Raw genomic sequence first — 17900 nt, 5'->3', positions numbered from 1 at the left:
CTCAGTATCAACAGCCTGTTCAGCTCACAGTAATTGAAGAAATGCTAAATGTGAGCCTTATGCAACTCTCAGTAGTAGTAGTATACAACAACAAGGTACTTTCTCCTGGGTGATATACTCAAACAACAAGCTGCTCAGCACTTCTGTTGTCCTGCTTCAATCTCAGATTCTATGGTCAACACAGAAGGACACACACTCGGGAGAGCAGAGAAAAAGAAAACCCAACCCTTCCTCTTAATGCGTATATACCAAATTTGCCAAAATTCAATTGCTATCGATCATCTACAGTGTTAAATCAAAACAATTTTTTGTACATTTTACAACACAGTCACTACGTATTAGACGTCCACTGTCTTCTAAGGAATGTCAGTCAGATTTGGAAGAAGAAGGGGGAAGTGAGATATCACTCTCTAACAACCACGCGCTCCAAAGCAGACCAGACTTCCTAACTAACTCTAACTACCTCTTCCTTTCAGTCCCTTGAACTTTGCTATTCATTTACTCAATCTTTTTCTCAGGGCAATAATATGGATTCACAGCACTCACCTCACAAATGGCCGGACAACATTCTCGTACAGATTCCAAAATTACCCAAAAACATACCGGCCTGTTGGGTTCTTTGCATGGATCAAAGCATGATTATAATATTCCCTCCGTCTCCAGTGCAGATAGGCAAATCACAGCTGCAGAGAAAGACAGACAATTTGTAAGAAATAAAGTTTCTTACTTTTTCATTTGTAGAGCGCACTCTGTCTCTGTCTCCCAGGGGAGTGAAAAGCACTGAATTCTTCGCTGGGGCCTGGAGTAAGACCCAATGCCCTTGTTGGGCAGCAAATGTTAGTGAAAGCTTAAAGCTTGCATTCCCAAGTATGCTTCTGGGTTTCAAATTGGTTATTTGTTTGTTCAAGCTCAGAAATAACTTGTTATACCACAACACAACTGAATGCGATCAAAAGTTACCTATGAATTGACAGGCAACAGTTTTTATAGAGGCACATGCTTCAATTACAATAATTCAAATTTATTATATTGATTTATTACCATTGGTTCATAAAACTAAAACACAAATATGAATATGCATGATAAAGAATTTAACATCTAAATCACCAAATACACGCATTGTAATCATATATGATTGACTTCTTGGAACACGGGTACAGGAATGTATAACAATAAAATGTTTGATATAAATATTTGGAACATGTGTGAACAGTGAGGAACAAATAATCTTGACACGCCAGTCAGTCTGGATGCTTCATAGCTATCTCCTGGCAGCTCTGGCCTCGCTGTTCACTCAAGGCTTTTTAAGCAACTATTTAATATCTACAAATTCTCATTTTAAAATGAATGCAAATGAAAGAGGCCTACATCATGGCTACCTGCTACAAAATGGCTATGCATAGGAAAGAACATGGAGTCAAATTCATTTCACTAACAGTCTCTGACACTGTAAATGCACCTACATTGGAAATGTGATACCCTGTAAGCAAATACATTTACCCTTTAAGCAAATTTGTTATTAATCTTATTCTGTTTGCAATGCACTTATCAGACTTGTCAAGCGCATTAATACAAATTTATTTATCTACCCAACTTTCCTTAGGCACTGCACTCAGCTTTCCACACAGCACTGTATTTTTTCCTTAGCATTCTGTAATCCCTTAGACTTTTGATTCTCACTCGCTCCTTTCCTGAGGAGGGATTACGTACTCCTTTTCTTTTTTTTCATCTAGCTTCACCCATTTGAATTCAGCTAATTGTTTGACTGTCTTCACTCACACTTGATCGTTCCAGTTCACCAACACACACATTCCATATACAACACATACACTCATACTGTGTATGAGAAACCTTTCCCCCTTTTGTGGAAATAGGAGGAGTCAACCAGGAAGAATCACAGCACAATCATACACAGGTATATTCAATTCAAGCAAGCAGTGGTTAGTTTTCCAGCGAGCCAAGATTTTGCTTTCCCTCCCTTTTTTGTGTCCCAGAGACACATGCTCATGAAGTTTTAGCAACTGAAATTTACAGGTCCCACCTTTTGCTGCTTAGCATTATGCTCACATCGTTAAAGCTGAGGAGATAAGAGAAAGCAGAAGCAACAACAAAGCTCAGTACTGCAGCTTTTTTTATACACATAATAGCTTTTTCAGCCATACCTCAATGGCTTCCCAAGCCTATAAACTGAATCAAGCAGACGCTGATCTGAAAGATTATTTTGGTTGTACCCCATCGGTAGTCTGACAAAGAATTTCTCTACTGTCTCGTCTTTCTGTGTCATGTCAGTCAGAATGTGTGCCGGACGTATACACTGATGAGGAGAATGAACCGTAAATGCTTGCATGTCCAATATGGTACATTGCTAAATTGTTATGTACTGTCAGCATGTAGTCAGGATTCTCTCTGTTACAGTTGTCATTTAACTTCATGTGTTATCACCTTGCCCTCATACTTTTCAAAACCACATCTTGTCACCTCCTCTGTCAACTTTCTGCTCTTTCTCCCACACAATTTGTTTGGTGGTCTTCCTGTTCTGTTCAATGCTATTTCTTTCCCATCAACCAATATCTAGGGGGTTGCTTACTTTGTGTTTGAGTTTATTATCTATTAGGAAGGGAATGTTCTTGACTCTTTTGTTTTACTGTGTTTGCCATCATTCTCCTGTAATTGTTGTTGGCCATGTAATGCATGGTTTGAATGCTCTTATTTATTTTCCATATCACCTTGCCTCTCTGGATACTGGAAAAGCTGAACTTCTCAATATTTTATATTTTCCCTTCCTCCCTCACATCTGAGAGGTCTCTGATATGCATTTGGCTTCAGGAAGTCTTTGATCATGATGGCAATAAAGTAAAGCTACATCTACATGGCAAGAGGATCACTCACATGCCGTTTGAGTGACAGTTTGTTTTTTTTTAAATCAAAGAATTTTTATTGGCATTTGGTTCATACAACATGTACAAGGATTAGGTAATTGTTTCGCAATCAATGTTTTACAGAGTTTCATGTTACAACTTATTTCTAAACGGGGAAAAAGGAAAGTTGGAGGGAAGGAGCAGGGGGGGCAGGGGAAAATCAGGAAAGAGACTTAACCTTAACTCTAAGGTACCTAAACTCGTTGACACTGTATTTTCGAATGATGCTCCTATAAAGTCTTTGTTCTTGTTGTTCCGAAGAAAATACTCTTGTGGGTAGGCTTTGCGGTAGGGGATGAGATGGCCCCCGTCCCCCTGGAATATTTGGTGTGTTCCCTCATATCCTCCATTAGGCAGGGTTAGCGGGTAGGCGGTGCAGGATGGGAAGATAGAGGGGAGGGGAAGGGGCAAGGGGCAGAGGATGGAGAAGATGGGGACTAGTTCCCGACTAGTCGTAGCCTATTGGCATTTTCATTGCTTGGGTCCACACTGCCCAATTTTTACGAAACTGGGGTAGTGTGTCTTTTTGATGGGCAATCAATCTTTTGTGTACACAGTTTAATGAGACAATATCCTGCATTTCTTCTATAGATGGAATATGTTTGGATCTCCAATTCCTCACTATGAGACCTCGCGATGCATGTAGTATGTGAGATACTATTACTCTGTGGTTTCTGGGTGTGTTTCCTATACCTATTAAAAGCAGAGCAAATTCAGGTTCTAATTTGTTTGAGGTGTGAAGCAGGTTGGAGATATATTGTGAAATTTTAGTCCAGTATTGGCGTATGTGGGGGCAGGACCAGAATATGTGGAGTAGAGACCCGGTTCCCCCACAAGCTCTCCAGCAAAGAGGTGAGATGTCTTTTTTCATCTGTGACAATCTTAATGGAGAGCAATACCATCTGGTTAAGAGTTTTTGGTATTGTTCCCAGTGAGAGGCGCAGGCGGAGGACTTGTGGGCCCATTTAAGGGCATCACACCACATGTTTTGAGAGAATTTCTTATTCAAGTCTTTTTCCCAGTTTAGGAAATTTATCGTTTTCTTAAAAAATTGGATGCCAGAAAGACTGGTGCATATGGTTTTTGTTAGTTTTTTCTGTGTTGCTATTTTTGCGTTTAACAGGTCGTTAAGAGGGTCTGGAAGGGATACGGAGGTGGCTTTATGAGCTTTTAAGTAGTTGCAGATACGGAGATATGTATATTGTTCTGATGGGGGAACTGCATATTTTTCCTGTATCTGTCGAAAGTCAAGTAGGTTGCTACCCTGGAACAGGTCTGAAATAGTCATGGATGCTTTGTGTGGCCAGTTGTGAAAGGAGAGGTCTGGGATTAAGTGTTTTAGGGTGCGAAGTGGGAGAGGGATTCTTGTGCTTTGTTCTGCATTTACACCTCCTCCTATTGTGTGCCATGCTTGTAGTGAGGCCTTCACTGACGGGAAGAGTTGTGGGTCTCCTTGAAGTTGTATTGAGTTAGCTAAGAGATAAGTCTTCCAGTTGGGAGCTCCTGTTGTGGTTGATTCAATAGTCGCCCATTTTTTATCAGTCTCTGAGTTAAACCAGTGTCTGGTCTGGTCGATTAAGAAGGTTTTATGGTAGTTTCGGAGGTTGGGAATGCCCAATCCTCCGAATTTCAGAGGCCTGTTTAGATAGAAAATGCCACTCTGGGTTTTGCTCCTCTCCATATGAACTTGCACATTTGCTGGTGAAATGTGGCAAATATGGAGTCCGGGATAGGTACTGCGATGGTCCTGAAGTAGTACAAAATTCGAGGAAGTATATTCATTTTGTACAGTATCACCCTGCCCATCCAGCTGGGCTCGTATGTGGAGAGGCGATCTAGTTCTTTTTGTATTGAGGTCTTCAAGAAGGGAAAGTTTGCTGAAGGGAGGGCGTCAGCTGAGGGAGTTAGGGCGATTCCTAAGTAGGGTAGGGAGTCAGCGCACCAGAGTGACAGTTTTGAGGGATCACTTTCCTTGAGCTCTTAAATAGCTAATTAGCTACTTAAGAGCTTATTAGTGTGTGCATGAAGGTTCCCCCTGTTTGCAGAAGACAGCTTTGTTCTCAGAGCTCTCAGTGGGTATCCCGCTGAGCTGATAGTGCCGAGAACAGCAGGAGCTGCTTTGTTCTCAGAGCTATCACTAAAAGCTCTGTGCGGGATACCAGCTGAAAGAATGCTGGTATGCCGCTGAGAACTCTCTTATCAGCACCGAACAGAGTGCGGTGCTGATAAGAGAGTGATCGCTGACTTTTAGCTTGCTAAAAGTTAGCGATGAATGAATAGTGCATGAAAAGTGCACAATGGCCGCGCGTTTACATGCAATTTTTATCACTCAAAAGATGGCTTTTGAGCGAATTTTGAGCGATAATCGTTGTGTCTTAATAGGCCTTAAACAAGGGACAAGAGGATAGTAAATACCCCCTGCTAGCGAGAATTGACACCTCTGGTATTACCCACAGACATCCTGGCTCCAAGATTCAAATCAGAAGAAAATCTCTTAATAAGCATTATTGGTTGTGCGAAGGTCCTAGTCCAATATGAATTATATTTTCGGAATCAGGCAGGCCAGCCCAATAAAATGCATCTACACAAATTGAGGTGCGGACCCAGAACACCTTCCAAATGGTGTATCCGTGTACCTAGCTATAATTTCCGCGTCATACTTTTTATTGCTGAGTAGATAAACTCATGATGGGAAATATGACAGGTATATTCCCGATCAGAGGATCTCTTGCCGAGATATGGTACAAATAGGGAATTATGGTTTTTCCACAGATACCTCCACCTCCACCCCACCCTTCCTGAATGACCCCAGAGAGGGTGGATGGAGGTGTGTTCTGGGGAAACCTTTAAGAACCAGGGGGGGTGGGGGATAGGTCCTGGGTGTCAGACCTTCAGAGGTGCGCCACAGTGTATGGACTGTCCTGTTTTTTCCTGTGACTCTGCACAAATCAGAACCCTGGGCTGAGCACCCCAAATCCGATATCTTTCTGTTATTTTCCCCTTGTTTTATTTTAAGTACTGTCTGTTGTGTATGCCTATAAATCTTGTCTTCATTGTAACATCCTTTTCTGTATATTTTTACATACATATTGATATTTAGCACTGCTAGTATTTTTTAGAATAAATCTACAGTTTATTAGTTGAACCTTGTCCGTTTTAAAAGGAACCATAACTATGAAAATGTGTTCATAATTCATAGTCTGGTTTTCAGCTAACTTTTAAAAGCTGGTGGTGGCTGCGAGTGTGTGTGGGTATTCCAGAATGCTGGAGACATAAGACTAGATCAGGGGGTCACTTGAGCTTTCATTCTGCATGTGGATCAGAAGCCTGTGAAAGCTGGGTACAAATCCGCTTGTATTCAAACAATTCTATGCTTGCAACTCCGCTGGAGTGATCAATGGAAGCTCTGCCGTCAAAAGCGGTTATAGCGGCAAGAGCAGTTGGAGTAGTTGATCCTTGACATATTGGCGACAGAGGTGGGATAGGTCGGGTCCCCCCTCTCTCTCCCTGAAAGAGAACTCCTCTGTTGCTTCCACTTTTACAGCAGTTTAAGATTGGGGTTATTTTCGGGTCTGTTTTAGTCTATCCATTCTTATTCTGAAATGGTGTGTTTTGGACCACTCCTGAGATAGGCAAGTAGTTTTGTTCCTTAGTATTGATACCTTTTTTTTATAGTGTGTCTTGGCCTTCTTTGGGCTTTGAGAGAACTTAAGGGATGACGTCTTTAACTATTATGAGCTTTGTTGGAAATCCCCATTTGTATGGGATGTTATTTTCCTGGAGAAGGGAGGTGATAGGATTGTATTTTTTCCTTGCAAGAATAGTTGCCTGGGATAAGTCGGCAAAGAGTTGGATCTTATCGTAGGGCTGTGGAAGATTCCCTCGCTGCTTGCATCATACTTTCTATGATATAAAAGAAATGTACACATTCTACGATGTCCCTAGGAATATTCTCAGATATTGTTTTTGGACGTGGTAGCCTGTGAACCCTATCCATGATTAGTTCCTCCTGTTTGGAGTCTGGGAGCAGCATTTTGATAAGACGATTTATGAATTCTGGGAGATCCACCGAGGAGAGTGTTATTGCTAGCCTGGCATTTTTATGTTGTGTCTCCTTCTATCCTCGAGCTCTGCTAGCTTTAGTTTGATACTTTCAGGATCATCAGCTATACTATAATGTGCGTCAACTAATTTGTTATGTAAATTTGTTAGTTTACCCATCTTAGCCTCCAGATGATCCACTCTGCCCCCTAGTGCATTAATGGTGGAATTAAGTTTAGCGTTCAGTGAGGTTATGTCCTTTTACAAAGAGCGCCTCAGACCTATTATCATATCTCTGATGAAGCATTCTGATGCTGCCTTGGTGCTGCAGAAAATTTGTAAGTAAAGGATCTTCTTCCTCTGGGGCTTTGTGATAACTTATCTGCAATTTCTGTATCGGGCAGAGCTGGAGGCTCCTTTCCTCTATAGTTTCCCAAACTCCATTCCTCAGGGATCCCCACAGGTCATGTTTTCAGGATATCCTATAGTAAGAACACCTGTGTGTGAGGCACTCACAATAATTACATCACCTGTACAATATTGAGAAAATCCAGAAAACATGACCTGTGGGTGTCCATGAAGACTGGAGTTTGGGAAATACTGCTCTATAGGGTGATTGCTGCTCTATTCTGTCTTTTGTGGAATTTGGGCTGTCCCTGCAAGGTGGCGACGGCTCTGCATTTGGCCATGTGCTTGGAAGACTGTCCTCCTCCTCTCTCTGCTCTCCCTGCTGCTACTGTCTGCCATTTGATCAGGGAGCAGGAAATCACCTCCGTCCACTGCTCCCAGCATCAGTTTCTTCACCACAGTGGGTCCCACTGCTGTCCGCTCTGATGCGCTTTCCTAATCACAGGCTATGAAGAAGTCTGTGAGCTGGTTTTGCCCCCACTTCATCTGCCTCCTTTCTTAGCTTTCACTTTTAGCTGTCTCTGCAGCTGTCAGGTGAGCCATGGGTTATTTTATTCTGTTGCCTGGAGGTACGGAGCTTCACTCTCATGCTGCTGCTTCCTTCTCCATCCAGGCCACGCCCCCCCCCCCCCCAGAGCTTTACTGGGTTTTAATAGTACTATAATAGCAATATCATAAAAGAAGTAGGCAGTTCTCCAAAAGGGCCTGTTGTAGCGTGTCTTGAATTAATGTGGAAGAAATCATATAATATTTTGCAGTGCGGGTTGTTATGGATGTGGCAATACCAAATTTGTGTAGATTTTTTGTTTGTTATATTTTGTCAATGATGAAAGCCTCGTGTAAGGGCTACAGACAAACTTATGGTGTCATAATGCCAAAAATGTTAGCTTCACAATGACATCAGAAGCATATCAATAGCCCTGATAGAACCGGAGCTAAAGCCATTTAATACAGAACTCCGTCCAAAACTGTAATGTTCTTTTCTTGCAGAATGGACAGATATTGAAACAAACTCCTGGGGGGTTGATGACCCAGCTAGGTTTTTCATTGTCTTGTTAAAAGTGCCATCACATCTTTTTTCTGAACACTTTGTTTTAATCTCTCAAGGTTGACTTGAAGATTTGATTAGTACATTTCTAAAATAATCCAATGCATTATTTTAATGCAGTGTACTATGTATATGCCGTAGCCTATTAGGCTTTGACAGTGCTGAGATCTGAAAGGCTGAGATATATGACGGACACGGAGGGTTTTGTTAGGCTTCCTGCTGCCATGGTAACCCATCATCATGATCACATCATGTGGTGCTGATGGGGGACACCCCTCTCCCTCTTACCCATTTACATGCAGCTTATAATTGCTATCGATTGAGGCATAGAAAAGATTAAATGGTTGGGAATGGAGGTTTCTCTACTCTCAGCCGTTACAGTAGGAGCCCGGCTGTGAGTAGACCACCAAACACCCAATTTGCACCTACTAGATTACAGGAGCTTTAAACCTGCACCATAAATTTACCATAGCATGGGTTTAAAGTACAGTACTAAATGCTGTATTATTACAGGATTGTGTATGATTTTGCATTGTCTTCTCTTTTTTCGATCCAGGATCCTCGGCTGATATTTTATATGCCAGGTGATTTTCCTGATTGACTCGACAAGGATGGAGAGGAACCGGGACAAGATGGCGGAGAGTATATTCAACCTCACCCTAGAGATACTCTTCCAGCTTACAGGAGAGGTGAGAGATTCTGGGGATGACGTCACGTTCCATCATTCTTATCTCTGTCAGTCTCTGGTCACATCTACGGCAGAGGATTTACTGCCGATTCATCATAAATGCTGGAAAATAATAGAGCCGGCTGTGCAGTTTTGCTGGTAAAATGACAGATACCCAACAGATCTATTATAAGGCAATGGGGTACTTGGGTGCTGCTGATGTCGGCCATATAATAGATCTGACACTCGATGAGTAGAACAAAGAAATTGATGAACACAGAGGTGAACAGAACCTTAATAACACATGGATATAATAGAGACATGAAGGACTCTGTAAATGCCTGTAGTGATATTGATGGATGTATATCCCCATAAACAGGATTACACGGTAGTGAAGAAGACCTCTAGTGATGGCTGTCAGGCCCCGGTGTCTGATGGATGGGGAAGACCTCTGAGCCCAATCACAGGGCCTCCACCTCACCCCCTGATACTGGAGGAGATCAATGAGCAGAAGATCCTAGAACTCACCAACAGGATGATTGAGCTGCTGACTGGAGAGGTGACGCTGCTGGGAATGCTGGGACATTATACAGTAACGCTGTGGCGGTATAACGTGTCTGGGTGATGACAGTATCATTGTGTTGTCAGGTTCCTATAAGGTGTCAGGACGTCACTGTTTATTTCTCTATGGAGGAGTGGGAGTATTTAGAAGGACACAAGGATCTGTACAAGGACGTCATGATGGAGGACCACCAGTTCCTCCCACCACCAGGTAATAAACAGGACTAAATCCACACGGCCTTTATTATTTGTATGTAGAGAATGAATTTTGTGGCTGTCTGTGTTTTCTGCAGGTAGATCCAGTAAGAGAACAGCAGCGGAGAGATGCCCCCGACCTCTTCTTCCACAGGATGATCAGGTAAATGGAGAGAAGGTCTCATGAAATCTTCCCTCTGGTCTGTAGGATGGCTGGGAAGGTCTTGTGTTCAGTCTTATTATATGATTGATATTTGTGTAATGCGAAAGCTGGAGATGGCAGGATTACAGCCGACCGCAGACATTAGATCTCCACATCTTATCACTATTTTCTGGTTCTGGAGACTTCTGGTTGGAATAAAGAAGCAACAGGTTGGAGTTATACAGGAGACCTGCAGCTATTTGGCCCAGATCACTACTGCTGTCATGTCATTCCGGCTCCTCATACTAATTAATGACCTTTTCTGGCCATTTAAAACCTTCCACACGACTTCTCCAACTGTGTGATGACTTTTACAATATTTATTTCACAGCTTGTGAATCCGGAAGAAGATCTGCTCCATATTGATGCTACAGAGACACATGTGAGGGGGGATCAGCCGTGTAAAGAGGAGATCCCTACAGATGACCCCCCAGGTGAGACTACATGTAGAGAAGATAAAGTGTTGATTCCAGCAGTACAACAGAAATAGATCCAACTTTTTGGAAAGCCATATAAGTGCACACTCAGTAGTAGATCCTGACTTCCTGGATCCCTCAAGACAATACGAAAAGCAAGTAACAGAGCAGCACAAAGAGATTTTCAATAAAAGATGTTCAGCATCCTAAGATGCCTTCTTTATTTCTTCTCCATAAAAGCAGTGATGTTTCGGCCATGGTGCGGCCTTTGTCCTACAATGTGGAAGTACTCGGTTTCAATGGAGATGAAAAATACAGAAAGCTTTGGTCCATTAGATTGGTTGTCAGATTAGGTGCTCCGTTAAATATTGTGAGAACTATTGTTGGGAAATGCTTTTAGAAATTCAATTTGCATGAATATGTAATATAGAAATATAAAAAAATATATATAATTGTTATTTTATATTCAAAAATATTAGAATCTGTTTTATTCTTGGCAGATGACGATGCCAGGAGTTCAGAGGGACATCTGATATCAACAGATTGTAAAGTGGAAGATAATGATATCATTCAAGATACATATGTAGAGCCTGACAATATCCCAGATATACCCTCAGTCTTTCACAGCAACGACCTATCATCTGATCCCTCTAAACAGCTTCCATTTTCTGATTCATCACAGACTAGTTGGCAACACAAAATTTACAGAAGAGATGTTGAACATGAAGGAGTTGACACAAGAAAAAAGCCATATTTATGTTCAGAATTTGGGAAAAGATTTCCCCAGAAATCAAATAATGTTAGATATCAGAGAACTCAAATGGTGGAGAAGCCATTTTCATGTGCAGAATGTGGGAAATGTTTTACCCAGAAATCATATCTTAGTAAACATACAAGAATTCACACAGGAGAGAAACCATTTTCATGTTCGGAATGTGGGAAATGTTTTACCGAGAAATCAGCTCTTCTTAGACATCAGAGCACTCACACTGGAGAGAAGCCATTTTTATGTTCTGAATGTGGGAAATGTTTTACGCAGAAAGCACATCTTGTTAATCATTGGAGAATTCACACAGGGGAGAAGCCATTTTCATGTTCAGAATGTGGGAAAAGTTTTACCAGGAAATCAGATTTCGTTAACCATCAGAGAAGTCACACGGGGGAGAAGTTATTTTCATGTTTAGAATGTGAGACATGTTTTACCCAGAAAAGATATCTTGTTAACTATCAGAGATTTCACACAGGGAAAAAGCCATTTTCATGTCTTGAATGTGGGAAAAGTTTTACCAGGAAATCAAATTTCGTTAACCATCAGAGAATTCACACAGAGGAGAAGCCATTTTCATGTTTAGAATGTGAGGCATGTTTTACCCAGAAAAGATACCTTGTTAACCATCAGAGAACTCACACAGGGGAGAAGCCATATTCATGTCCTGAATGTGGGAAAAGGTTTACTCAGAAATCAGATCTTGGTAGACATCAGAGAACTCACACGGGAGAGAAGCCATTTTCATGTTCAGAATATAAGAAATGTTTTACCGATAAAAAATATCTTGTTGAACATCAGAGAAATCACAGGGGGGAGAAGCCATATTAATATTTTGAATTTCAGCCACATTTTCTTAACCATCAAATAATTCATCAGAGAAGAAGCAATTTTTTGTTATTGTTTTAGCTATTCTTTTTAATTAATAATAATGACAATAATCTTTATTTATATAGCGCCAACATATTCTACAGTGCTTACAATACAGGGGAAATAACACAGAACCACAGTTACATGAAGTAATCAATTGGTGAAAACAATAGGGGTGAGGGTCCTGCTCCAATGAGCTTACATACTGCAAGTAATGGGGTGATACAGAACGTAAAGGGGCTGGAGATGTGCACTGTATGGCGAGGTGGAGAGTGAGGGATACTATACACACAATGGCCAGGCCGTATAGTGGCGGAATTATGATGACTGCAGGTTTTGGTTGATTATGGCTAGCAGGGATTGTAGTCTGTGGGACAGGGAACATGTTAGCAGGTGGAGTACTGAGGGCTTTGGTTTAGGGGATATGGTATGCCTCCCTGAAGAGGTGTGCTTTTAGAGCACGCCTGAAGTTTAGTGTGTCAGTGATTGCCCGGATATTTTTTGGTAGCACGTTCCAGAGGACTGGTGCTGCTCTTGAGAAGTCTTGGAGGCGGGAATGAGAGGTTCAAATTAGAGGGGCACTCAGTCTGATTTTATTAGCAGAGCGAAGGGCCCGGGCTGGCTGGTGGATTGAGATGAGGGAAGCAATGTAGGGTAGGTGGTGCTGTGGAGCACTTTGTGGATGAGGGTAATGAGTTTAAATTGTATTCTGTATTTGACAGGCAGCCAGTGCAGTGACCGGCACAGGGCAGAGGCGTCCAAGTAGCAGCTGGACAGGAAGATAAGCCTGGCTGCTGCATTCAGGATGGATTGTAGAGGGTATAGTCTGGAGCAGGGGAGGCCTATCAGCAGCGAGTTGCAATAATCGAGCCGAGAGTGGATAGGGGCAACAGTGAGCGTTTTTAACGTGTCCATGGTGAAAAAAGGGTGTATTTTAGCGATGTTCTTGAGGTGCAACTGACAGGTTTGGGCAAGAGCTTGGATGTAGGGGATGAAGGAGAGGTCAGAGTCGAATATGACCCCAAGGCAGTGGGCGTGCTGTCTGGGAGTTATGGTGGTGCCACACTTGGAGATGGAGATGTCAGGATGAGGTCGGTTACTAGAGGGTGAAAACACCAGTAGGTCAGTTTTTGAGAGGTTCAGTTTTAGGTAGAGAGAGGACATAGTGTTAGAGATAGTGGACAGTCGGTGGCGTTCTGGAGGTATGTTGCTGTGATGTCCCAGGAGGACGTGTATAGCTGGGTATCATCAGCATAGAGATGGCACTGGAAACCAAATCTCCTGATGGTCTGTCCAACAGGGCCAGTGTAGATGGAGAAGAGGAGGGGGCTGAGGACCGAGCCCTGGGAGACCCCAACAGCAAGGGTAAGAGGAGGTGAGGTAGAGCCAGCAAAGCAGACAAATTGATAAATAGTACTAAAAAAATTAAAACGTTTCTTCCTTCCCAGCACTCGTAATGACATGAACTGTTTCTCTGCAGCTTCTAGGATTAAATTTAGCTCAATTTCCAGTGATAAGCCCATTGATACTGCTACTGTTGACAACAGCATCTAGAGGGTTTGGTGAGCTATTGGGCTCCCTCCTTCACCCCATCAGCATCCTCATAATGAAATTATCATGTGCCCATAATAATGGCATAATGGAATGCCATGTTTAGTGGCCTAGGGTAGTCAGTTTTTTCACTGACAGTAATATGCCTTACATTAGTGTTTCATCTAACTGATTGCATCTTCAAGTTCTTTTATCTGACAAATAAATGTGGTAAAAAATATTTCTCATCCGTATCATGGGGAGACACCGCTTAAGACCTTGTGTATAGCTACTGCCACTTGGAGGCAGACACTAAGCATACTTTTGAGACAGCTTGAATAATTTCTTGTATTTTGTGTATTTGTTAGAAGGTTGGGTCCTGGCTAGCGATGAGCGAACGAGCTCGTTTATGACAATTACTCAATCGAGCATCGCTTTTTTTCGAGTAACTGCCTACTCGGGCAAAAAGATTCGGGGGGGAGCTCTCTCTCTCTTTCACCCCCGGCGCCCGCCGAATCTTTTCGCCCGATTAGGCAGTTACTCGAAAAAAGCGATGCTCAATCGAGTAATTGCTCTAAATGAACACATTCGCTCATCTCTAGACCTGGCCCTTTTAAATGAATTAATTCCACAGTGGGGGTTGGGGGGACAGCCTGGAGCCTCTAATGCTTATTTGCAGCCTGAACATTTTTAATCCAAATTTAATAAAAATATGAACCTAAACAGAAACGTATCTGACTTGAATAAATTGTGTGTCTCACTGCCCCCCATCCTCGCGCACACTCCATATCATTACTATACAACCTGATTATCAGTCTCTCTTCCTAAGAACTCCCTTATTACTGTTCTTCCTAGGAGGAGCTTGGGATGATACTTGATGAATCACAATAGACCAAATGTTATCAGTTTGCACATAGACCCCTTATTGCTAAAAAAGCACAAGAAACCCCCTTCAAAATTGTCTTCCGGTAGAGAGTGACTTCCGTACTCCGCCATTGGTGCAGAAAAGTCCCAGGCACATGTTAGAGATGTGGGGTGGAAAGGGAAAGAATGACACAATAAGTTGAAGTTGTCCACCAGCTCATGGATTTTGGTCCTAGGTCTTGATGCTCAAGATGACAGGGACTAATATTGCTAAATCCTCTGAAGCAACCCTTCTGTTTATGATCCCCACAACTCACAGTAGTTACAAAAGATCTGTGGTGAGCTTTTTGCTCCAACCAGCCAAGAACGTCCTCCCACGTAACTGAACAAGTCAGGATTTCCCATCTTTGGGAGAGTGATTTGCTGAAATTTCTGTTCTCAACAGAATGGAAGACCTTATAGCTTCCAAACCAACTGGTAGGGAGATATATTACCGGATATGGAGGGCCTGGGTAGAATTTCAGCAGACTATCACACAAAGATCTAGGTGGCCTGGGCTATCTACTCTGGATGTCCCCTATATTCTTCAGTCTTGTGTCCTGCTCCACCAGGAACGGTCTAGGGAATCGGATGCTCAGCACCTGCAAGAAAAAATGATACCTACTGCTGTCTGTATTGTCCTTACTTTTTCCTTTTCCCAGTTCCATTGTCTTTTCTATTCCTATTCCCATGTTCATCTCTAAAAATGTGTTTGGAATGTTCTTTCTTTTCTTTCTTGTTTTGTAAATTCTGTTTTTATTAAATTACATACATATAAGGCCGCCTGCACACGGGCGGAAATCCCGCGGCGGTATTTCCCGCGGGATTTCCGCCACTGAAAGTTTGCATAGGAGTGCATTACAATACGCACTCCTATGCAGACAGCCGCGGTTTGGCCGCGCGAAATCTCGCGCGGCAAACAAACCGAGGCATGTCCTATTTTTGTGCAGGGCACGCACTCACCCGGCCGCCGGCTCCGGTCTGTGCATGCGCTGCAGCCGGCACATGAAAGAGCCGGGGCCGCCAGGTGCGGGTGAGTACGCACTCGTCCCTGCAGGCTCTCAGGTCGGGTCCCGCGGCGAGAATTCTCGCTGCCGGATCCGACCCGCTCGTCTGCAGGCGGCCTAACAGATTGATTTCCATGCAAAAATCAAATTATACAAAAGCTTGAGTGTAACATCATAAATAAAACATAACTTGAATTTGAATAAGGGAGGGAAGCGGGGGAAATAGCATGAGGGGGTAAAGGTCTGAAGTATGGGAGTAAGGTTGAGAGAGAAGACCTTCTGGTAGGGGTATGACTCTGAAAAATGAATACATAGTGTTTATTGGTTAGAGACGTGAGATATTTCACATCCGAAAGAACAAACCGTTTAAAACAGTTTGGACCATGGGTCCCGGGTATGCCTAAATATTTAATGAGTTCTGTTAGCCCAACTTGTTAGCACCTCAAATCTACAGATTTTGTTTACTTTTGCAATCCATTGGTTAAATGTAGGTGTTGAGGATTGCATCCACATGAAAATGATTAAAATGTTGCCACTAAGATCATGTGTGTAATGAGGTTAGACTCCTGAGGGCCTGTAGGCTGTAGAGGGTTTGGACAAGAACACATACTCTGAAGAGAGACTAAAGGGGCTGTTGATTATGCAACATATAGCTTTTTCTATCTGACTCCAAAAAGGGCACAGGATCGGGCAGTGCCACCAAAAATGCATTAGAGGAGTGCGATTTTACTGCTAGTGTGGCATTGTGCCATGATAATGCATTCCAGATCAGTTGGGGTTCGGGTTGATGAAAAACGTTCATTAAATTTGGCGAAGAGTTTTGATAGGTGGAGCAATTGTAAGGGTTGTAAAGGGGGGCAAGTTGTTTGAGAGAGTAAGCTTTCTGTTAGCTGTTTATTCTTTGGTACAAATATCAAATATTGAAAGGTCTTTAAGCAATAGCCAAATTTGCTGTGTGTGGATATGTCAAAAATCAGACTCAGGGGAATTGTGGGCGATAGGTGGGGAGCCAGGGGAGGATCAAAAGAGAGCTTCGTATAAATTTGGGGTGATACGTGCGATAAATCTCTTAGGAAGTTCATTCCATAGGAGGCCTGAACTAAGGCCACTCTCACACAAGCTGACAGCAAAGCGCCACGATTTCGATTGCAGCACTTTGCCACAATATTACTTCCACCCACACCCGGCTCGCACTATTGTTCATAAGTGGACAAGCCTTGTTGCTTTGGACACTGGTAATTGGGTATCCGTTATCTACTCTGGAGTTGGATAAGGGATGGTGGCGCTTCATTTGGAATGCTGCCCTTCCTGTCATAACTGTCAATCCGAAACAAGTGACAGTATCCGTTGGTTACTAGACCGAGTTTATTTAGTACCCCATACACTTTGACTTTATGTTGTTTGTCCTTGAAGCCTTTCATTTCAATTTTAATAATAGTAAAAGTTACATTTTTAAGGAGTCAAGTCAGCGAAGGCGTTCTAAACCTTTTTTTGATTCCCCTGCTTCTGTGATGAACTATCCCATATTCAGATAGCATTGACAACGGGTTTAGTTATAAATTACAATATTAAATATGGCGAGAGCGGTTTTGATTTTGATTATAATAGGACTGGGTTGGATCCTGAGCCCATCTGCCCTTTGGTCTGTATGTTTGTCGTAAAGAGAGACAACATTTTTGTCATACAGGTTGTCAAAGTTTTTATTTTTTATCTGTATCCCAAAATATTCAATGTGGGAATCCGGACATTGCAACTGAGAAGAGGATGGTAATTTCTTTGCGATATCTGAGGGAGGGTTATGAAATGTTCTGTATTTTCCGTACATTGTTTGGGACAACTGAATAAACGTTAAATTGGAAAAAAAGGTTTTGGTCAGAAATCATTGCGCTACATGATAGACTTACTGGGCTTGATTTCCACTATTACCCTCTATTGGTCTTCTCTCCATTGTACTGGAGCCGTTCTCCATGCCAAGAAAGGTCTTTTCAGATTTTTCATGACTGCTGGGACTATTATACCAAAGCATTGGAAAGCCTCTATGATGCCGTCCATGAATAAATGGGTGATGAAGGTTAACCCCTTATTGATCAGCCCATTGTGTTTTTTTGTCCTGCTAAAGTGGGCTTTAATCCCTGAGGACATAAAAACATGCTTCCTGCAGGGATTAAAGCCATGTGGGCTATGGACGTGACAGCTCCATGCTGTTGGTGCTCGGAGGTAGCTGACAACATGGAGCTGTCATCCCAGGCCCCGTTCCCGGCAATGCAATCAGCGTTATCGCATTAAAATGCAAAAAGCATTTTTTTAAAAAGTAAAAGTTTCATCTGCTCTCATGGATCATATCCGTGAGGGGATATGAAATTACATA

The 17900-nt window shown here is 42.4% G+C and overlaps 1 protein-coding gene across 1 annotated transcript in view; it reads left to right on the top strand.

Annotated features, from left to right (window-relative positions):
* The first annotated feature begins 8975 nt into the window (after nt 1–8975).
* LOC136626748 (zinc finger protein 850-like) overlaps nt 8976–17900 on the top strand; it is a 139613-nt gene continuing 130688 nt past the window's right edge. The window contains exons 1-3 of the mRNA XM_066601754.1: nt 8976–9104; nt 9462–9641; nt 9731–9854. Coding sequence (XP_066457851.1) covers nt 9027–9104; nt 9462–9641; nt 9731–9854 — 382 coding nt within the window. The 5' untranslated portion in view covers nt 8976–9026. The remainder of the gene's footprint in view (nt 9105–9461; nt 9642–9730; nt 9855–17900) is intronic.

The sequence above is a fragment of the Eleutherodactylus coqui genome, chromosome 4 (assembly GCF_035609145.1).
Source record: "Eleutherodactylus coqui strain aEleCoq1 chromosome 4, aEleCoq1.hap1, whole genome shotgun sequence".
NCBI lineage: Eukaryota > Metazoa > Chordata > Amphibia > Anura > Eleutherodactylidae > Eleutherodactylus > Eleutherodactylus coqui.
The sequence above is the reverse complement of the archived record's forward strand: the minus strand, read 5'-3'. Positions and strand labels throughout refer to the sequence as shown.